At 41.3% G+C, this 23,965-nt stretch overlaps 1 protein-coding gene across 3 annotated transcripts in view; it reads left to right on the forward strand.

The window, feature by feature from the left end:
• rims4 (regulating synaptic membrane exocytosis 4) overlaps positions 1-19,532 on the forward strand; it is a 39,713-nt gene extending 20,181 nt beyond the window's left edge. For all 3 annotated transcript variants that reach the window (XM_046385003.1, XM_046385005.1, XM_046385004.1), the window contains 5 exons: positions 802-946; positions 5,934-6,046; positions 7,174-7,275; positions 9,097-9,236; positions 13,734-19,532. In XM_046385003.1, coding sequence (XP_046240959.1) covers positions 802-946; positions 5,934-6,046; positions 7,174-7,275; positions 9,097-9,236; positions 13,734-13,952 — 719 coding nt within the window. In that variant the 3' untranslated portion in view covers positions 13,953-19,532. The remainder of the gene's footprint in view (positions 1-801; positions 947-5,933; positions 6,047-7,173; positions 7,276-9,096; positions 9,237-13,733) is intronic.
• The last annotated feature ends 4,433 nt before the right edge of the window (positions 19,533-23,965 follow it).

Genomic DNA, 23,965 nt, shown 5'->3' on the forward strand with positions numbered 1-23,965 from the left:
TCTTTCCATTAATGTGATGGAAACTGCCTGTGCAGTACGGCAGGAGCACAGGAACACACATGGTGTGGAGGAGGGGCCAAAAAATCTGAATTTTATTTGATTAAACCTACCCCTAATCCTCTCACTTGATGAATTTTAGCATTTATTACCAATGTCATGTGATCTAAATTCAGTTTCAGACTCACTGTGTGTGTGTGTGTGTGTGTGTGTGTGTGTGTGTCTCCTCTCTATTAAAGGAAAACAACTTTGCTGTCCTGTCCTGAAAACAAGGTCAAAGACCTCCTGCTAGAGCACTTCATTATAAACTGAACCTCCATCAAAACACACACACACGCACACACACACACACACACACACACACACACACACACACACACACACACACACACACACACTCACACACAGGACACCTTGCAGCTACAGATAGGTCCCATAAAGTGTGCCGTGCATCGATTTTGTGGTCTATTTTGCAACAAGATGTATGTCTCCGCTCTGAGGAGGAATCGAGTGCTTTTGTCCTTGCCCTTGTTGAAGTGATTTCTCATCACTGTGGTCGTCCTTTTTCTGACACCAATGAGGTCACAGCCAGACAAACACACAAACAGCTACAGCTGAGCAGTTCGGACACACAAATGTTGTGATTCTATTCAGTTATTTGCTCTAAAGGTTTTTTATTTGATGTTTTGTTTTCAGTCAGCTGACTCCACAAGAGTCTCCTCTCAAAATATTTTGCTTACTTTGGTGGATAAACATTTGTGTGTGCAGCATCTGTCAATTCATTTTGTGTGTGTCTCCCGGCAGTGGATACAGAGGGCAGGAAGCTGAAGGGGGGCATTCAGAGGAGCACAGAGACGGGTCTGGCTGTCGAGATGCCCAGTCGGACCGTCCGCCAGGCCAGCCACGAGTCCATAGAGGACAGCATGAACAGCTACGGCTCCGAGGGCAAGTGAGTAACTCGTCCCAGTTGATATGGATCCAACACAATCACATAATGTTTGGTGAAATCATTATGACCTCTGAGTGGGCCGTCAAACACAGATCTGATATGACAAAATGTAAGTGTTCAAGTCACCATATACTCATGTAACATACACATCGGACTGCATCCAGAAGATGTCAAAACTTCTTTTACTTTTAAATTCTCAATTGGTAACATTCTGAATTAAAGGTTTTATTTTCCAGAGCTGAAAGTAGCTAACGAGTGAGCTATCTTGCTTTATTACCATCTCTGTTGAGAGCTGCACATGTGCAGCACCAACCTGACTGGACTTACTGATTGAGTGTTTTTCACAAATCATTTTCTCATGTTAGCCAGTCCCAACCGAACTCGGCAGCTTCTCAAACCGTGTGGCTATTGACAGCCACAGGCAGGCAGGTCAAACTGACAATGAAAAGCGTCGGTTTAAGCCTGTTTGGACTGTCAGGTATTTGTTTATGTTGCCACCATCTCCAAACACCAAACACCGAACAAATGTGTTTAATTTGTAAATAAAGAATTTAACATTTGGAGGCACCACATCATCAACACCAAACGTTGCTATTTTTTTATGACACGTTTGCACTTCAGAAAGTCCCTTCAAGTTTATCTGCTTCTGTTTTATTTTCCTCCTCTGCTGCGTGTGTGTGTTTCTATCATCCATCTACCAGAACCAGTCAGCAGGGGTGATCACACACACACACACACACACACACACACACAGAAGAACTATACTGCAAAGCCCAGTGGAAAAGCAGCCATGACGTCAGCAATACATGAGTAGTACTACTCAACACACACACACACACACACACACACACACACACACACACACACACACACGGACACATGCTGTTCAGTGCCAACCTGGCTACCAGCTTGAATTCCTGCAGTTACATAACAAGACGAGGCAGACGGACAGACAGACTGACAGACTGATGGGGGCTGGGAGGGTTTGAACAGATGAAGAGAGGAAAACAAGGAAAGGTGGAGACTCAGAGAGAGGACGAGTGCATCACCGAGCGTGTTTGCATGCGTGTTAGTATTCCATTTATATTTGGAACATGCAGATATTCTGTTTATGAGCCGCCGCGTGAAAACGTTGTTTAGCTCGGAGCCGACATTAAACAGGAGAGACTCAGTTAGCTGAGATATGACGACACCAGCTGGTTTACTGTACATACGTGGCTTATGACCACATATGAAGCTGCAGTTTAACAAAGGCATGCTATTGATTGTTTCATGTAAATGCCAGATCCACGCTGAGGCCTTAATCAGATCGAGATCCATTTTCAGAATAAACATCTCACATCTGAAGAAACTCTTATTAAAGCACATCATTAAGGAAAACACTCACACATCAGTGGAACAAATGATGAAGAACTCACCTGGAAAGCTTGCAGTGCTGTAATTTAAACGCCTACAGGAACCAGTGGAGTCGGTGGACTCGTCCGTGCAGGTGTATGCTGTAATAAACCGACGCAACGTCTCCCGCCTCTTAGAAAGAAAAAAAAACAATGAAACATCCAAATGCTGGTTTGGATGTGGACAACCAGGGCAGCAACTAAAGCAGTCAGGACTGCTCCACAACACAGAGAATAAGTGAAGGTGCAGACGTTGATCCTTTAAGGCATATGGTCAGTACAAGAGGTGAGAAGCCTCCTCCAACCCCTCATGAAATAACTTAAAGGGGGAGAATCGGAACAAAAAGTTCGACATTGCAAAGCTCATGATGCTCGTCTGAGAAGGTAAACTATGCGTTTTTCTGCTTAATAAATGGTGCCCCAAACCTTAAAATTCAGCCTCAGTCATACAGACACCCTTTTCCACAAGCTTAACTTTTCGTTCCGTCCTCGTGAACCTGCACAAGATAATCTGATATAGATTATGGTTGGATGGATGGATGAAAACTAGTTGTTGTTAAGCCATTTTAGCCCTCTGGGAAGCATCCCAGCATCCCAGAAGAATTTAAATTCAAAAGTTAGACGATGTCTGAATAATACAGGTGTTACATAACCATTTTATTATCTCTCGACTGTCAGACGGAGGAGCGAAGCGGTTAAAATGTAAATCAGTTTATGCTGTGGGCTACAAGCATCACTACAGTCGAGTCATTAAAGTGAGCTGCAGCACCACATTACTTAAATCAGCAGCAGCGAAGCGCCGCTCGTCCTCCTGCCTGCGTGTCTTCCTGTCAGCTGTTTGGCTCAGCCTGCTGATTGAAAAGCTCGGTGCTTGCGTGTGCACGACCGTGAATAAGCACTTTGTTAGCTAACACCATCCAATCACGTTTATGAGTTTATTGATTTACGGTTCGGCCAATTCAGGACTCTGCAAGTATGCGTGTGTGTGCGCATAAGGGATATTCCATTATTTGTCTCTGTTCATTTCATGTTATACAATACTGCCAAGACAGGCACTTTTGTCTTACGATTGGGTTTAAGTTGTTGGATTTAAAGTGAGCCCATAGACTGTAAAACCAGGGCACAGCCTGTGTGGTGTCACCCAGAGGAAGAGCCAATGTGAAGCTCAGTCTCCGACCGTCACCATCTCACTTCCTGGCTAATCCAAAAATGGGCAAAGAGGCGGAGCACAAACTTCCTGCACAGTTTGCTAGTACAATTAACTTCAACAAGCCTTATTATGTGTAAGAATTTCCCCCCAAAGGCACCAGCACAAACAGCCCAGAGGCTCGATTGCGCCTGTCGCTCAAAGCAGCCAATTATGAATAAATTTAAGCCTAGATACAACTTGAAGTAGTGAGTTATATAAATATTTACCTCATTTACACTTGTCATGAACAGAGAAATTAGCTATGGAGCCCAGAACAGACAAAATGACACTGGGTGTGTTCACTTTCTAGCTATTTAGCCAAAGGCACAATCATTTCCTGTCCAACGTGTCTTTGTAGCCTGAACTTAACCACATGCAGGAAGTGAACCCTCAAAGGTGTGATGTCTGTGCAGCACATGATCTGGACTGTGAAACCGGCGCTAAACGTGCTCCACGCCGTCTGTTTTTATTTATATATGTATATATATTTCCAACATGATTTTGATGAGCGTCACATGAATGACACATTAATTCCTCTCCTTTACTGACCAATATACCTCACATTCATTTGCAAAACACAGACATGAACAGTCTTACATAATATGATATAGAATATATAAACAATTATACAACGTAGGATCTTGAATGTTTGTAACGTTGTCCCAATGTGTCGTCTGCCTACAGCACTCGGTTTACATTGAGCCTCACATTTCTGTGAAACAGCAGCGTAATCCCCAGATGTGCCTCACACACACACACACACACACACACACACACAGATATTATAATCTAAAGCTCAGGATTTTATCACCAAGTAATACCCACTCGGCTAATGTTGCTTGACATGTCAGGCACACACACACACACACACACACACACATTAATTTTACGACATTAGGATTTCTCTCAGTCTAATATGCTGGTGTATTAATTCCATGTATCTTAATTCACTTATTGCAGCTCATTTGAGCTTTAAGTGCACACATGCACAGGAACTGAAACCCACAACACACAGAAATGGAAAGTAAACACTCAGAAACACACATGAACATGAAAACACACAACAGCACATGCACAAAAAATATTGAACCAATACTAACATCAAAAATGATTTAATGTTTTCTAACGTCCGCATAAACGACTAATCTAAGCTAAGTGGTTTTGTGTGTTAATTATACTGGAGAGAGGCTGTCTTGTAAATTATTTTGTAAGGACTGTTGGCTACTCACTCTGAATTCAGTATTAAATGTCAGGCTGTGTGCCTTTGTGGAAACAATCTAGTAAATATTTTAATAGTTTTTTCCCCTTCATTTAACAATGAACAAAGTTGTAATGTAATTTAGGACAGAGTCCTCGTGGAAGGACTGTTGGGTTTAAAAACATTAGATACCTGTTTGCTTAAATGTGCAGCAAAAGTACTCACATGAGAGCAGCAACGACTAGAGATCATGAAATATAAAAAAGGAGACAAGGGCGGGAAAAATGAAGGTTAAGGAGAAGTGAAAGAAGAAAAGGGAAGAGAGAAAAAGGGTTCGGGCTCGGCCAAACCTGAACATCTTATTGTCATTGGTTGATTGGTTGATTGATCCAGGAAACAGCTGATGTACAGCCCAGCTCCACATGAACCTGTTTCCTCTCGTCGTGGAGGTCGACCAGTCCAGGTTCAGCATGCAGACACTCAAGATAAAATCTGCCAAAACAGGGAGAGTTTGCAACACCAGCAACAGCTTCTGCAGCAGCTTATTTTCTGTCAAACAGCAGAGACGAGTGAATGCAGCGGAGATAATCGTTTACTACAGCAGATGACATGACATAATTAAGTCTCGTCAAAAAGTCTACAGGTAGATTTTATGATCAGGGTTTGTCTGCCCTGAGCAGCAGTGAGATAAATCCCCCCCATGGAGTCCAGATACTGGCAGTGGCTCATGACTGAAACTGAACCTGCTGAACCTTCATGTACATAACGAGCATCACAAAACTGATGATTTCAGTCAGCATCAGACCACGTTCAGGTGGATTTGTCCTTCCATGGAGCACACACAACAAACACACACACACACAGCGTTGTAGTAAAGCTGGCACGCTGCCACCAAAGCACTCTGAGCTGATTCCTTTGCACAAACACACATAAACCGACACAAATTAAGGACACGGGGGTCAAACTCTGAAACCAGCAGTCTGAGTTTCAGGGAGCTGATTTGAATTTTTGGGAGTTTAACTAAGTTGAAGTTTTTTTTCTGCGCCGTGTTTGTTTGTCTCAGCTCTGTTTCTCCTGTCCTGCATTGTGTCTTTATCCTGCAGACTGTGACTCACTTTTTCTGTCTAATTCAAGTACGAGAATGAGAACGGCCTGGCTGTGTTCAACCCTCCGTCTCACTGCCTGCCTCTTTCGCTCTCTCTGCAGCCTGAACTACAGCGGCATGTGTCTGGCATCGGACGCACAGTTCAGCGACTTCCTCGACGGGATGGGACCCGCCCAGTTCGTCGGGCGACAGACGCTGGCGACGACGTCCATGGGTGAGAGAGGACATATGCTTTTTACATTCACGAGTCTTTTTCTTCCCCCAGGAGCCTGTCAGCTCTTCGTCTGCTGTCGGTCCCTCATCATTTTTCTTTTATTAATGAAGATAAATGATCTCTGGGTTGAGAAGTGAAAGGATTAAGATTTAGGGTTCACAACTATCAGCCATATTTTGTGAAATGGCCCTGAAAAAGGCAACAGGAAACTCTAGAGTGAAAAATGAGTCTGAAAATTGAGAAGAAAAACTTACTTCCTCATAAAACTGAACCAGTCAACTCACACTGGCAAATAAAAAGTGCTCCACAAATCAGAGCTGTGTCCTACTGCAGCGTTTTGTCTCATCGTCCCCTGCACTTGTTCATTGCCAGGCCGTATATACTGGATATATTGCATGCAGCCTGTCCTCCACAGCAGTGATCTACTGTAAGTGGGTCAGTTTCCTCGCTGGCAGCCAGACAGTGTCCTTGGCCCGACAACAGTGACACTGACTGGACCAACTCCACTCCAAACCTGCTGTCCAGTCCAACATTATATAACACCACAGAACTCAGAATAACTTGGCCGTCATCTGCTCTCTACCACCTTCAAAGGAATGCGTTTGTCATTTGGGGGGCATTTAGTTGAAACTCATATCCAGTATGACTTCCAGTGAGTGGAAGGAAGTTTGATTTCCCAGATCACAAAAGGCACAAAAGATTTTGTGTGCAGGTGCCAAAAAGAAAGACAGGACTAACAAACTTACAAAGTGCAAACTCTTACTTACACATCCAGCAGGCAGAGCAACATGAGCATTTATTTGTAGTTGTGTAAGTGTCACATTCATCCTCTTTGCTCTTGTTTGATTTCCGCCAACTCTTTAACATTTATCCTGTAGATCTTCCACCTTTTTCATCTTTCTCATTTGGTGCCGTTTGCAGCTGGTTCAGTAGATTTATCAGAACTTATTTTGCTAAGAACTAAAACAGGCTAAAGAGCTAAAAAGCTGAATTAAGCTCCTGATATCTCGATCAGTGAGACTGAAATTGTGAGACACAAGTACGTTGTGAGATGCAGTACATATTAACAGACACACCTCCTCCATCTTCATTGTTCAAGTCCGTGTGTGCTTTATAATTGATCCCAGGTGACGTAGAGATCGGTCTGATGGAGAGGAATGGCGGTCTGGAGGTGGAGGTCGTCCAGGCCAGAGGACTCACCATAAAACCAGGCTCAAAGGGACCTCCAGGTCAGTTGACTGATCAAAAGAATCAAAGCTTGTGCTCAAAACATGACATTTGAATGTGCAGCAGAGGGTCTTTTCCACTGAAAAGGCTGCTGTTCATCAACAGCTGCCATGTCTTAGAACCTTAGAACCTTAGAACCTTTTGAACCTAAGGGGATATCGCCTCCAAAAACACAATTATGGTCCTTGAAAATGTGAAAAATGCATGAGTGGAGAGGAGGAAATTGTGTTCTTAAATGCTCAGGGAGTTAAGACAGAGAGCAGAGGCAGGACATCCACTAAATAAGTAAGGTCTACATTTCCCTCTGCTGATGCTGTAGTGAAACCCGCAGCATGTTGCTCTGACTTCAAATGTATCTGGACTAAAAAACAACAAAAAACAACAAAAAACTCATAATCTGGATGGGCAGATTCTCTGAAATCAATCAGGATGTGGTTTGCCAACAGTAAATGATGGAAAAAACACACACACATGACAGAGGAATGTTGTTTTCACAGTTTCTGTATTCACTTGGGGACTGTTTGACCACTGACAGCACTATGGTGACACACAGGATGCTCGTGCACCTGCTGCGTGCGGGTGACGTGGTACACATCGCCGCCGAACCTTTCACACTACTGCACCGATCATCTTGCTGCCTCGACGGATACAAACACAAACACTGGTCTGTCTGGTCGGCCTGCACGTCCCTTCATTCTGCACATCCAGCCTTCCACTTCCACAGCCTTTGGCCACAGCTGCAAACAGCAAATCAGTGACACTTTCTGCACTTAAACTGCAGTTCACCCCAAGGATTTTCAGCTTCATGCATGATTGCACCTGAAATATATCAAAATCTGAACGTACTGTCATACGAGGAGGCTGCCCAGTTGCTTTCACTGTAAATTAAACAGAGCAATAAATTAAACTGAAGTGATTCAGCAATGAATCAGCGGCTTAATTAATCAGATCAGTTAACCTTGATCCTTTATGTCCTGGAGGCAGCTGTTATATCAGTGGTAAGCCCTGGTCGGAGGAAACCGAAACGGGACGGGGATGATGGGAATCGTGATGTGATGCTTTACTTTTTTATTATTAGCATTTTGAAGCAAGTTGGATTGTGTAACAACAAACAATCAACTCTGATTGTGGTTCCAGTTTGGTTGCATAATGTTAAACCAGCCATTGATCCTAATTGCATAAGAAGAAAACAACGTCATCAAATAAGGAAAAACAACAACGTTATCTGGTAAAAACTATGAGGGAGATGAAAGAGAAGAGGTTATAACACAGAGCAGAGCACGTACGAGAGTCAGACGAGAGAGACGACTGGAGAGCAATTTGGTGTGAATGAAAGAAAAACACGCTTGTGAAAACAGCGAGATGAAAGGAAGTCCATATATAGCAGAAAGACAAAGGAGAAGCTTGCTCCATATTTCACTCTTTCATCTTTTCATGCACCATACAGGATGTGTGTGTGTGTGTGTGTGTGTCCAGTCTCCAGTATTGTTTTGGGTCGTGTGTTACCTAGCAACAAAGTTTCATTCCAGGAAATAAAATCAGAGCAATAAGACGAATGTTCAGTACGTTATTAGTAAGCCGTGGTGCAGACTTGCAGCATGAAAATGAAAAAGGGAAGAGAGACGACAGAGTTTCAGTTTGTAGGAAACCTTTGTTAGCACTTCTCACACCAGGAATTCGATTGTGTCCACTTCATTGATTAATCTGAATCTTTCAGTCTCATCAGACTCAAACTCCAAAGCCACTGAAAACTCCAGAAAGGAGAAATCAGAAAGGGTCCACACTGAGTTCAGGCTTAACTTCTCTGTCTGCTGTCGTTTCAGCCGCCTACATCAAAGTTTACCTCCTGGAGAACGGGATCTGTGTGGCCAAGAAGAAGACCAAGTCAGTGAGGAAGTCTCTGGATCCTCTCTACAACCAGGTCCTGGTCTTCTCTGAAAGCCCACAGGGGAAAGTGGTGCAGGTGAGATAAACCATCGCATTTTTCAGTTTTCAGCCGCTGTTTTTACCAACAATATGCTCTTTGAAAATGCCAAAGGATAGAAGAGCAGATATCTTAAGGAGATGGAGAGCACTTAGAATGTGTAAGCAACACATGCTGAATATAAAAAATGATCATTTATTGTTCTGAATGTTAACAAAATTCAATAAAACATGGCTCGGTGTTGCTTTGAGCGAAATGCTAACACCAGCATGCTAACACCAGCATGCTAACACCAGCATGCTAACGTGCATAAGAACAAAAGCTGACATGCTAATGTTTAGCAGGTGTACCATTTCCACCATCTTATCTTACCTTGTTATCACGTTAACATTTTCTAATTAACACTAAAAATTATTCAGCTGATGTTGTTTGCAGGTATTTATTTAGGAACCAAGTACTGAATTTTTGACCTCATGGTGGCGCTACATGAAATTTCTGGTGATTACCAATAATTCACAGAGGGACATGAATGTGTGTATGAAATTCTATGGAAATTCCATCCAATAGAAATAGAGACATTTCATTCAAAACAATAAATGTGAGCCCCATGGTGGCGCTAGAGAGTCAGGGGATCACCGGAGTCAGTGGAATTCATCCTCTGAAAGTAACTTTGTGCCAGTCCATCTGGTAGATGTAAAATTTCAACGCATACATGAAAAATGTTGTAGCATTGATCTTCAAAAACGATCTAAAAATTCATAACCCAGATTTCATGCAGCCTCGTGGTGAATTGTTAAAAGTTAGAAATCGCTCTGGCCGTCTCCTCTTGACTCTGCAGGAGGAGACGCAGCAGAAGGAGCTGGGAGGAAGAGTCTGACATTTACAGAATCTGACCTGAGGGACCAGCAGGCTGTTTGAGCTGATTTTGTTCTTTCACTTGTTTGAGCTTCGGCTGCTTTCAGGATCAAAAATGTCAGAAAAGAGAGACTGATTATCACAGCAGATTCATGGCTCTCTCGCTTCTCTCCTTCCTTCCTTCCTTCCTTCCTGCCTCTTTCCATTTTGTGTTATTTCACTGTCACTCTGTCCTTCATTTTCCACTCGTATTCTCTTTCCTGTCTTTTCTTCGTGTTTTCTTTTACTCCTTCTCTGCTTCTCTGCTACCATCCCTCTCTCGCTCACCTTTGCTCTTTTCTCACTCTCTCTCCTTTCCTTTCCTTTTGTTTCCTTTTAGTCTTTCCTGTCTCCTTGCACCTTGTTATATTTGTTTTCTCTCCTTCTTTCACTCTGCTTGTGTGCATTTGTTTTTGCTGCCATCTTGTAACGGTAATGTTTCATTTTGCCTTCATTAATGGTAACACGTAACACCAACGCGCACACACGTGTGTTTTAACCTGATGTGTGGCAGGTTTCCTCAGTAATCAGCATGTGGAAACGGTGGTGTGTTCAGTGCGCAGGCCTGCAGCTCTGCCTCAGGCTGCTCTGCTGCTCCTGTCGCTGTGTAATTAGCCACTAAACGCCTCCCACTTAATTATCCGCTGTCTGTGTCGCTGTCCTCCGAGTTTCATCAAACTCATTCACACTGGATAATGAAAATCACTGAAATCAGCGATGCTTTTCAATTTGTCACTTCCTGATTGAACAACGGCGCTCGAGTCAATGGTGAGGATTCAGTCAGAATCCTTCCTCAGCTGACTCCTAACTGTATGTCGTTGAAGGCTCACGATAAACATGTTCACTTAAATGTAGCAACAGTTTTTCTGTCATCTTGTGAGTATTTCAGGTTTCAGAAAAATGGTCTTTTTTTATCAGTTGCTCTAACAACAAACTGACACTTTGTGGAAATTTAAACCTCAGTCGCCTGCTCCATGAAAAAGAATTTACTTTCCTCAAGGTGGCGTTCGACACTCTGGGAAAATCCACTCTGGCAAAACTTAACATTACATATATTTGTGAAGACGGGATTTAGGGATTAGATTATTAGATGAGAAGTGGACTTCATGAGGTGGCTGGTGAGCATTCGTTTCAACACCACAAATAAAGCATGTATGATATGTTGATATACTGAGAATTTGCACTGAAGTCGGGAAACTGAAACTGGGATTTATATGAATGAAAGGTGAAGACCTTTTTCCTGTTAGTATTCTGTTAGGGTAGGTGTGTGTGTGTGTGTGTGTGTGTGTGTGTGTGTGTGTGGTGATCAGAGGTCAGGTCAGAGGGTTTTGCCTTCACACCATCCTGAGGCTGCTTTGCTGCCATCGCTGAGTAATTGGCTCCTTTCTAATTATCAGCCTCTCCTCTGCTTCCATCTCCTGATCAGCTCACTTTCTGTCTTGTCTCGTGCTCTCTCACAGTTATGTAATCTTTGGTTGTTTCCCACGTGCTGTTGTGTGTCTGGTGGGTGTGTTAGTGCCACCTGAATGTCGTATTTCTCTGCTTTGCAGGCAACGTGCATGCTAGAGATCACTGTGATCTTTATCTCTCTGAGATTTTGATTTACACACACGTTTAACAGTTGTTTGAAAATTAAGCCCATGAGAGAAGATTTTAAAGAAGAGTCGACTATCAATAGAAAAAAAGAATAACTCGTAACATTTAGAATATTTCTTTTCCCCCCATTTCTCTTGTCTCTGTCCACATAAATATCAGTTTATATTTTTTTCGGAACTGGGAAGAGGAGCACATCCAGAGTTTATCGTAATTTTTTAAAAATGTGTCACTTTTATCTCCCTCTTTCCCATCGCACTTTGTTATTCTGTCTCTTCTAACCGGAGGGAGTTTGTGGTGTCACAGTGTGTGGTGCAGATAGAGACATTTGAAGTAATTGCTCTGTCTTATTCTGTACTTTAGGGCTCGGTCCCACCAGCACATATAACTAAGTTCAGTTTATACCAAAGTTGAACTAAACACAAAAGCACTGAACAGGTTTGCCTTGGGGAACAAATGTATTAATTCCATTAAAATGGATCAATTTTGGGCAGAAATGTGAACTGCCTGACCCCCCTGAAGCAGACTTCAATCCTTAGCTACCCCACTTTGGTCTGTGGCCACCGAAGCTAAGCAGACGATTCAAACATTTAAAGATTTTCAGACGTGGTCCAGTAGATCACCTCAGCTGGCAGCCATCGACTTCTACCTGAGCAAAGCTTGTTTTTGGTTAAACAACAAGGATTTTGCATTGACACGATGAATCAGAAAGGGGCCATAACCGAACTGCTGCTACAAAGAAGCAAGACCACTGTTATCTACAATATCACGTATTTAGCAAAAGTATCCAAATAAATTTTGCTGTCCTACCTTCTGCAACGTTTAGACTTGTCTTTCCTTCACTTCAAGTTCATCCATCCGTTGTCTGCACCCACTTATCTTCACTTCAATGCAACATGCTGTTTTTCTTTTTCATTAAACCTCTTTTTGTCTTTCCATCAGCACCTGCTTTCTTGTGTGTGAGTTCCACTTCTCAGAAACTGGCCCAGAAGAGGATCTAGGACACTGTGTTTTTCATCTGCCATACGAAACACTCAGACCAAACATGTCTCCTCCCAAAGTCTCTCTCATAGCGGCCAATGGTGGAATGTAACTAAGTACTGCACTCAAGTAACCTTTTCCGTGTATGACTTTTACCCATAACAGAGTAGTTTTGTGGTCTGGTATTAGTACTCTTACTTTAGTAAAGGATCTGAATGTTTCCTCCACCACTGCACCTCGTATGGAGAACCGATCGTGGGCAGACAGAGAAAGAGAGAGATTCTCTATTCTCTTTCTTTAAAGATGGAGGAAATAGATTGAAGCAGATTTGGTCTCTGTGTCTCTGTGGAAATAACTTGCACATGCGCACACACACACACACACCAAACAAATTGGTATGCTGGCATGCACAGACAGACAAGACCACCACGCGAGCAGACACTCTTGTGGACAGATATTGATTATTTTGTCCGTTGCTTGACAAGATGTGGGGCCCTCAGAGATGAGCCCTGATGTTATCGGGATGTCAGGAGACAGAGGACACCTAACGTTCACACACACACTGGTCTCTAAGCACGCACACACATCTTCTCCCTCTCTAAGCCTCTCTCACTCCCTCACACACTGTCCTTCTTCATTTACTTTAATTGAAACCTCAGCTTCCTCTGTGATGCGGTGACAGAGAGAGAAACTGTTAAGATCCTTTATGGCTTCAGGACAGATTTCCAAATCATCAGGATTAATGCTAATTAACCCCGCCCTTTTAACCCTACAACTTTGTCAATTAATCTTCTTAATTGTTCATTACTCCCTGAATGTTTTATGTGCGTGATTCAAGGGTCTCTGAAGCCCTGTTAGGCACTAAATCCCTTGAAATAAACTGAGTTCTCTTTAGCTGGAGACACTGAGGAGGACATTAAGTAAGATCAGATATTTCTGACCGTGTAGTTTGAATATTAACATGCATTGCAAAAATGCAAATTGAAAAAACGAATACTTTTATAATTACAATATAGTATGAATATAGTTTTCTCCTCCTAATTTATATCTTGTCACTTTCTTTTGTAGGTGATCGTTTGGGGCAACTATGGACGGATGGACCGCAAATGCTTCATGGGCGTAGCTCGAATCCTACTGGAGGAGCTAGACCTGAGCACAATGGTGATTGGCTGGTACAAACTCTTCCCTACCTCCTCCATGGTGGACCCAAAGATGGCGCCACTGATCCGCCACTCCTCCCAGATGTCCCTGGAAAGCACCATTGGTCCCTGTTGTGAGCGATCCTAAGACTTACGCAAAAACAGAAGGCTGTGTCGTTGTGACTAATATTCCATTGCTGTCTCTACCAAATCCTAGGACACATCTTTATATACCCTGTAGCCCCATGCCCAGGTGGCAATTCCCCTGGAGCAGATAGGTATCTCAAGGGAACTTTGACAGGGCCAACCACATTTGGGGCTCCACCACCCCGCTGATTGGGAAATGACTTTTTGGCACTCATTGAACATGTACTGTATTCTTTTGATATTGTATCCAACTGTTTCCTGAGACTCATGGGAAGCACATTTCTTTTCTTGTTGCAACTAACCGCCCCTCAGACTCACAGGAAAATTTTGCTGTCTTCAGATCTCTTTGAAGAAAAAACAAAAACCTATTTAATGAGGATACTTCAAAGGAGGGCTCGGTTTCCGACATTGATCACGTCCTATTGGGACCACAGTACACGGCGGGCTCAGCTTTGCTTCAGCTAAGCGCCTTCTTCACAGCCTACATTCGATTCTCATTCCCAGGACTGCTTGTTGTCTTGCTGTGTCCTCATTAAGGGGCTGCACAGCTTCTGAGTGCTATCTGTCAGTCCACGAGTCCGCAGAGAAAGTGAGACTGCCCTCAGACTGTTTGAGACAACGGCCTCCCATTTTGCAGGAGCATGGAAACTGCAGAGGACGTTAAAAAGAAAAACAATTTGTTTTAACCCAGTAAGACTTCTTGGTTTCTAACACACTGACTTGAACTGTTTTTTTTTTCTTTTTTTCATTTTGTGTCACACATTTGGCCCTTCAATGTTCAGTTCATTTGGTATTAAGTGTGTACAAGTGTAGTAGGCATAAAAGAAATCCCCTTTTGTATTCAGGAATGATCTAGATTTCTACCTGATCTTGCGCATCCAGAGCGCTACTGGGTTTCTAACCTACCAGTTAGCTTGGATTGCACTTAGATTTCACTACAGTGACAGGTTTAAATCGGTTCGTACGTGGATTTATGTGGTTTCAAACAAGAACTATCAGGTTCTGAGTTCCTAAAGACCATGTGCCAGTGTGACCCAAGAGCTATTTTCATTACGATCCATCACAACATGAGCTAATTTTACTGATCTCTTGTGAAAGGTGCTTATCAGATAAATCAGTGAGTGTTGTGTTTGATGGGGATGAAAACACGCCTTGTGGGTTTTTAGAAAACACGATCTAAGATCCCATTTTTCCTGGTTGTTTTGTCAATTTGCAAGTTGATTGCATCCAAATGGAGATTCATTGAAGACACGTTTTAAAATCTGGTTCTCTGAACAACTTCAATTCCATTTTAGCCAGATGGGATAGAGGTATTCATATTTGGTGTGGGCTACATTATACTAGGCAGCGCAATGTTATGCTATGTAGCCACTGAAGGTGCATTGTAATGTGTGGAAAAAAAGGCGTATAGAGATATCAGGAATCGATTTTATACATGGCATATATTGTATTAAATCACAATTTGAAGTCAGAGTGACCAACCATACTAACACTTCAAAATGCAACGTAGTTAATCAGGATACAATCCAGAGAAGAGCTGAGACAGCCCAGTGCAAATGGGATCTGTAATGAAAATGGGTGACCTCATTTGGTTCAGTTCCGTTCTGTGTTTCACATCCACTTGGACGTGCAGGTCACATCAAGTGCGGCGGGAGATATTACACCTGTGTCGTAGTACTGACATGTGATGCTAATACTAAAAATACAAATGTTTCCAAAAGCTCTGAGGATGGAGGCCTGGCTGGAAAAAACAAAAACGTGCTGCATATCCCAGTTTAACCGTAGTTCAGAACGCTCTTTAGCTAATTCTTCAGATTTTTTAAAGCTTTGGCTAACAGTTGTCCAATAACAATCTGTACTGTGCCAATTTCTACCAGCAAGTGTCTTCTCTTTCCTCTTCTTCTATTACATTGCGGCATGTGCTATTGTGAGGAACAGAAACAACCACTCACAACATCTGACAGCAGTGTTCAGGCTGCGCAGAGAAGCGTCCCTTTTATTCTAAATTACAGGCCTAATCCACAGGCCGCAGAGGCACCTGGTGATTAGCCATGCTACGACTCAGTGTGGAGAGAGGAAGAGAGGGAGGAAAGGGATTGAGAGAGGAAGGAAGCATGAAATGTACTTTGCATCATCCAAACAAAGGATCTGTCTGGACTGATGTCAGGATTCACAGATTTCAGAAAAGGACACAAAAATAGGATGAACTTAAAGGGTACACAGTGTGCACACTGTAGAGAAATTTATAGTTTATTAAAGAGCAAAAGTATATGTATTTCATTTGGGCACTTTGCAATTCTTTAATGTCTTTTTTATGTGTAAATATTATGGTTGTTAATGTATTTTGGAGTGAGCCAAAGTAAATCTTTAATGACTTAGTTGATTAATGTTAAAATCTGAGGGAGGGAAGAGATATCCTAGCTAGTTACTCTAAGACTGTAGCATTAGCTGGTAGCATCCACATGATCGATTTTAATTAGCAGACAACTTAATAAGATTAAGCATGAGCTATATGCTACAAATACAGAGGATAAATGAAATGTGATAAACTGAGGTATATATATATGTAGCAATTTAATTCAGAGTCAAAGTTTACTGGATTTTATTTTGGGCTTTTTCTTTTCACGCAATACAGTAACTGAGATCTGTAATAAGAGACAAGAAAACAGCTTTGATTTTTTTTTTTTTTAACTTTGAAGCAAATTTCAGAACAAAATGAACTTTGTCTTACACTAATTAACAAATATTTTACATAAACAATACAATTTGGAGTAACTTTCAAAAAACTTTGCAAAATAGGCCTCTGTTTTGCAGTAGCAGCATTGCAGGGATATTCATACTGTATTTATTTAAAAACAGATTAGCTACATTATTTTTTAAAGCAATAATAAAAAAAACAAAAACGTCCTGTCATTGCAGTTTTTCAGTTGTTCAGTGGAAACTGTGGAAAATGACAAACTTAGCCAGTGATTTTCACTGTGGTCAGATTTATTATTTCTATTTTTTATTAACATAAAAAAGATGGCCAATGTTTCCCCAATTCTTCCAACTGTGCAAAAGTACCAAAATATCCCATATACAAGCACTACTAGCTTGTTCTGGTGACCTCATTTGGAGCCAGAGTCTGTGCAGTAGTGATCGACTGGTGGAGGTGTGGTATCGAGTTTCCGCCCATATATCCGTTTGACCCAATCAGGAGCAGCACTCGGCTGTCAATCCTGATGTTTCATCTTCCATTTACAGCATCAAATAACTAATTAAACCAAACTTATCAGAAAAATAAACAATTGAACATACATCAGAACTAGCTAAACTGACAGAAATCATCTTTTGGAAAAAAATATTTGAATCTGATTTGAAGTACTTTCAGGTTTTGCCCATGTGGTAAATTTTGTATATATTAGGATTTTTAAAGTATATTTGATTCTGAAGTGTTTACTGCTCTGATTGATTGGAAACTGAAAAACCTGAAAATCACTTGTTAAGATCTGTCATTTTAATTCAGCACTCATGTTATCTTATTCCAGGGAGAATGTCATGTAGTCTCCGAAGAATCTGTTTACAAAATAAATATAATTGCCTATGTACAATTAAAATGTCTGAACTGAAAAATGCAGGATCATTTTTCAAAAAATAAAATTGCATTGAATAGCATGGATTTGAATCTAATCGTGACAATGACTGCCTGGCAGTTAAAACAAAAGACTGTTTTTAAAAATGAGGTGAGATTAGAAAAATTGCATAAATCAAATATATATTATATATATAAATATATTTAAAATCAGTTATCTCATCTTACTGTAACCCAAGGAATGTGTTTTGTCAATGTTCTTTTGTGCCAAAATTTACACAAATTTTGAGGGCTGATCTCATAATTGAGGACCAATGAAAGAGGAACGTTTACAGACTTAGCATTTGAGTTTCCGTTTAGCAGAATACATTCTGTTCTAAAGAAATTTCCTTTTGTCTAAGAAGGAGAACTCAACAAACACAAGTCATATTGCATGATGAAGATCTAGATTTAGTGACGATGGATCACACAGACGGTTTGAAATACAAACTTGCAGTGGTCACCATCATAGAAGTTTCCCATCTTTCTGCATCTAATCTGCAGCAGCTGCCTGTACAATATTAAGTGTTGTTGTTTATTGTAGCATATAAAAGCTCAAAAACCATAGCTAATAGTTCCTCTCAAGGAGCAATGCAAAATGGCAGCGGAAGTACGGCTTGCGTGCAGTGAATGATGGGTTTTCTGTGATCGTATACAACCGACCATTGCAAGGAAGTTTTATTCTTTGATTGTTGGGAAGAGAGACAAAATATATGCCAAGATTGCTAGCAGAATTAAGAGTAATTAATGTTTGTTTATTTAAAAAATATTGTGTAATTTTGCTCATCAGAAGCATCTTGTTCAGCAGTCTGAATTTGTTTTTTGTGACATTTTGTAACTCCGAAGGCAAATGAATGAGTTAGCGAAATACACAGATGTTATAGTTGACATATTCAGCATCGAAAATGTACGTCTTTGCATTCATTCATATTTTGATTGTGTCAGCCACATGGATGTGAATTATGTACTACGATCAATTGTAATGTAAGTAGAGGCCTTAAACACACCGATATACATTTTGTCAGGGCTAAGAAATGTCATATAAAGTAAACAAAATGACGCAAAAAAGTTTTACAGTGTCACCATTTCAACCCATTACTTAAAGTAATTTAAGTGTCATCTAAGGAAATGATAATATTTGCATATGTTCTTAATGAATTTCTGATATACTGACTATTTGTGTATCTCTCCCCACTCCTTGGTGTGGGCTTAATTGAAGAAACTGAAAAAGAAGAAAAAAACATTTTTTGCAAAGTAGATATTCAAACATTCTAACCTGTTTCTTAACAAGACTTATTTTCTAAACTTAGAACTTAAACTAGGTTACACTCGTGTTTCTTTATTGATGTTTGAATGCACATATTGATACTTTGTGGTTTAAACTGAGTAGGCTAAAACAAGGAAAACAAAAGAACATTTGCAATTTAGCCATCTGTAAGAATCATACTGGAGTCCTGTTGGGGTCCTTTTCCACCCTGAATACTTTTTAGGTTGGCAGTCTGCAAAACCAGACATTTTCCCCTTTCCCTCATTAGTGCTACTCAGTTCCATGGCAGGAGAAAACTATCACCACAGCTGGTTTACATATGTGTTTAGTACATAACTTTTGAATATGAAACAAAGGTTGTTACGTCCCCTATAACTTTCCAACAGTTCCAGTTCCAGATCAGTTCAGTTCAGTGATGGATGGACAGCCCTCTTGTTAGACACTGGCCATATAATGTAACTACATTGTCTGTTGTTGTTCTGAATAAGAGCTGCAGCATTTACGTGAGCTGAAGCAGGTGTACCCATGGGTTCACAAATTATTTATTGTTTGCTGTAAGTGCACATTTTCATACAAACAAATCTAAAACAGCTGCAGCTGTAAGTGCTCAACTCATTTCCCAATTATTCCAATGAAAGTGAATGAAAAAGGTCTATCATGGTTCCTTTGGGCGCCATATGTTTGGGCCAATAAAGCACTGGCATCAGAGTCCTCTTCTGGCTGAGTCTGCTGACTTCCTGTTGAATCAGTGCGCACATTACAGGCACGAAGTGTTGTACTAGTGCAGCTTTTTGGGACTTTTCAAATTTTACTGAATCTAAATGTTCAGATTTTGACATTCCATGATCCCAAAGCTTGCAAAAGTATTAAAAGTTGAGCCAGAGATTTTAATTTTGTTTTCTCCCATGTCATACATCACTTTTGTTGTTCAAGCCGTGGTCGCTTATTGAAGTTTATTATTCAGTGAGCTGCCAGAAAAGATAAGGACACCCATATATTTGAATGCATGTATACTGCCACTCTCTAAGGTAACCTAAATGCAACATGACAGAAGAGTTTACCTTTTGATTTTAGAGATGGCATATTGATTATTCACACAAAGTTGGGAAGTTTTTGTCTGTTTTTACAGATCAACTTAAGAAGTGAATTTGGGTAGGATTGCCTTTGAGGTTACTTTGAAAAAACACCCTTCTGGAACCTGGTCTTAAATTGTCCATATCATTTTCCTCTTGAGCCCATGAGTTTTACTGATTAGAAAGAAAGAGAGCACTATTTGTGTCCTTTTCTTTTAGGGTGACAGTGTGTACATTTTCAGTCACATATCATATCATGTTCACTCCAGGGGAGGAGGTGGAGGAGTGGGAGGATGAAAGGGTAGATGCAGCTCCTGTGCTGACGTTATGAAACGGTGGCTGGTGAATCCCAAAAGCAACACATCTCCAGTCTGCGGTGCTGCAGAGGCAGCGGCTCCCAAACGTCTTCCTCAGAGGCTGTCCTCGACCCGCCCCTTCATTAAAGTGTTCCCCCACATGCCATCTGGTAGATCCTCTCATCCAAAGTGTCCCACATTGAGTGAATGCATTTTTAGGTTGGGTAACCCCAGTGTGACTCAAAGTGCCATGCAGTTTCTTAACTTGTGTTTTTCATTTCAGTCACACATTTCTAGTCACTCATTCACAGTCATTTCTAGTCATACGCTTGAGTCAGCTCATTTGTAGTCCAGCCCCAAATCGTCCAAACAAATCCTCCACTTATTTCTCAGTAATGGCAGATGGTACAATGTCATTTTATCTACAGCATTCACAGCCTTAAATTCTCATCTCTAAACCATCATTTGAGGCCTTTTGAGGATTTCCAAACGTGACATTTTCCTAAAGCCCCTAAAATGCTATTTAGAAGAAGGTGATGTTTTGGTTTTGGGATACTAGATAAGACGGTTTTACAGGCCTTCTCGTGCTGTCAGGAACATGTGAAATGGGCAACTGTTGGAAGCAATGCTGAGGGAAAGTCCTATGTGATAAGAATTGATCCAGGGAAAGCTTAAATGTATTGGACATTCTTTTCCCAGCTCGTCCTCTCTTCAAAAACCAGCCATATAGGTCATCTGCAAACAGACGCTGATATGTTATATCTTGCTGCTGATATATTTTATATTGTTAGATGGCAATTTCTGGTGGCATGAGTCAGCTTTGGCTTAATTTTAACTTACTTCACTTATGTCGCATATTTAAGTTACATGATGTAATGTAAGTTGTGTAACTGAAGTACTCATTTGTACCCAAACCATGACCTTTTCTTGAATCTAACTGAATAATTTTGGTGCCAAACCCAACCTAACTGTAACCTTCCAACATCACATGATGATGAAGGTCTGGCGAACAAAGGCCCAGTATACCTGCCACTGGCAATATGTCATTTTGGGAGGGGTCATAGACGTGGAATCAGTGGAAATCAACCACGTCAATCAGTCCTTCAGTTCGCTCTACATTGTTGGAATCAGCTTGCCATTTAAGAACTTCAAGCTTCCATTTATAAGTATATTGTTATTGTTATAATAATTTATCATCCCACCTTGATGTTAGCAAAGCATTGAGCAGCAGTTGCCCACCTGCATTGCTTTCCAATTCTTGCCCATGTATTTCTGCCTTGAGGACCTGAATGTTATCAGAAGGGTGACAGAAGTGGTGTAACTTTAGTTTTATTCACCGCAGTCTCATTTAATACACAAGTATATTTGCAGATTCTTTGGCAAACTGTTATATTGTTGAGTAAATGCACAATTTGGTGTATTGTTATTCTATTCCAGCTGTCAATAAAATAGTTAAACTCCATCATTATGTGGTAATGCTTGCTTTTATTATGTGTTTGTTTGATTTGTGGCTGTAATCTTGTGTAAGACACGACGGAGGCTGAAACTTAGGACGTTTGCTCGCTACAACACAACATTACCCTAACGCTACTGTAGAAAACGTTTATTATGTGTTTGTTTGATTTGTGGTCGTAATCTTGTGTAAGACATGACGGAGGCTGAAACTTAGGACGTTTGCTCGCTACAACACAACATTACCACAACGCTACTGTAGAAAACGTTTAAACCTTTCAGATCAAGCTAAAACAACTACTGACTGATTTGTCAAATGCCTTCCAGATTTCAGTATAATCTAACTGTAGATAGTTTTTACTTGATTTTTACTGGACATTTAAGGTCAGTGAAAATGATGAAATATTCACTGGTCCAGGAAGTGTCAGGGTACGTTAGTTCGTCCCTGCTTTTCCTTGTGTTGTTTTACGTCTGTCCCCGTTTGTCTTCTCCATCCGTTCCTGTGTGTTGGGAGCTGGGAGTGGCTGCACAAAAGCCTCCGTCAGCTAAGGACTCATACATTACCGGCTCTTGTGAAATTGAACACTTTATTCCTTTTCAAACCTCCGTCTCTGGGTGGTGTGGGTCCTAAGAACAGCTGCTGTAAAAGTCTAACAGCAGGAGATTCAGCCTATTGGGGTTGACACTGAATGTTGTGACATGTTGTAGCTCCACTCGACGTGCTGAGTGAACTGCTTTGTTCAGATCTACCAGTCACCTGTTTAAATGATGAGAAATCGAACGTGATAAGAATGATGCTTGACCCAACTGTTGAATTACTAAACCTGACCTCCTTATAATTGCCTTCCTTTAGAAATGCATTTTTTTCATTTTTGTCACAAACTGATGTGCTTCATATCATTTTGCTATCAAAAATTATGCCCAATAATTTTGTCTTTTTTGCATACTTTACAGCTCGCACCTCAGAATATCTTCGCTTTGAATATGTTGTTAATAAGACAAAATATTAGAACAATTGAACTGATTTGCATGGCTGAAAAGGCAACAACAAGCTCTACATTAGTTTTATTTTTTCAAAACTTCCCACCATTGTTGTTGTTGTTATTTGTGTTAAACTAAAAGCAAATGCACAGAATCAGTGTTCTGCCTTCATAAAGAAGAGAGAACCAGACCATCAGCTACGTTTCCTAAAAACTTTTCTGAACCTGAATAACCTCCAAATCTCTTGTGGCAACAGATAAGAGTAGAAGGAATAAAAAAGAAAAAGAAAGACACTGGGGAGGAGAAAGAAAAACAATAATAAGAAAGATGGAGGAGGAGAACGAGGTGGGGAGCTGGAGAGAGAAGCGGAGGAGAGGAGGGATTCATTTTGTTTGACAGTCAGCAGCTGAGGACAACCAAGTATGAAGCTTTATCCTGTCTGTCTAGATGGAACTCTACATCCCTCTTTTTACCTCCCTCTACTCTCTACCTCTTTCTCCATCCACCCTTTCTCTCTTATAGTATCTTTCAGTCTTTCTCCTCCCATCACTCATTATTTTCCCTCCCACTGTCTCTCTCTCTGGCAGACGTCCAGACTCCCTGGCGACCAAACTGATCAGCTTGTATTATGGTCTCTCTCTCTCTCCCTCACACACACACACACACACACACACGGCACAATTGCGTGACTGTAAGACAGGTCACACTAGGCAGACGCACACACACTCAGAAGCAACGGCATGACTTGCATGCACATGCGCAGACTGACAGACAGAGAAGACACCACATCACACACACACACACACACATACACATACAAGTGCTAGCGTGACTTGCATGCGCAAAGGCGCGAAGGCAAACTCACACACTAAATTTGGATGAAACAACAGGAGGTCCTCAGATGGTGCAAATGCAAATTGAGACATAAATCATTTTCTCCTCGAGGGAAATTACAATCCAAACAACAGCATGTTTCACCTCTGTCAAACACTGACACCATATAGGAAAGAGCTGTGCTTCGACACATACACACACACACACACACACACACACACACACTCACACACTCCTCTGCCTCGACAGACTGCCACTGCAGCGCCCCCTGCTGCATTACCGTCTGGTACTGTGACATTTCCAGGGTTTGTGCACAGACAGAGAGGGACAAGGACGCACAGTAGGTTTGGTCTCAACACACTGTGCTGAGGCACCAGTTTCAAAATCAAAAATACGTATTAATCACAGTACTCGCATAAGAATGTAGCACTAGTAGGGCGTTAAGTCTTTTTCGACTTTAAGAGCTGTTATCTTTGAAAATCAGCAGGGGCAGCAGCACAG

This window comes from Scatophagus argus, chromosome 3 (assembly GCF_020382885.2).
Source record: "Scatophagus argus isolate fScaArg1 chromosome 3, fScaArg1.pri, whole genome shotgun sequence".
Classification (NCBI taxonomy): domain Eukaryota; kingdom Metazoa; phylum Chordata; class Actinopteri; family Scatophagidae; genus Scatophagus; species Scatophagus argus.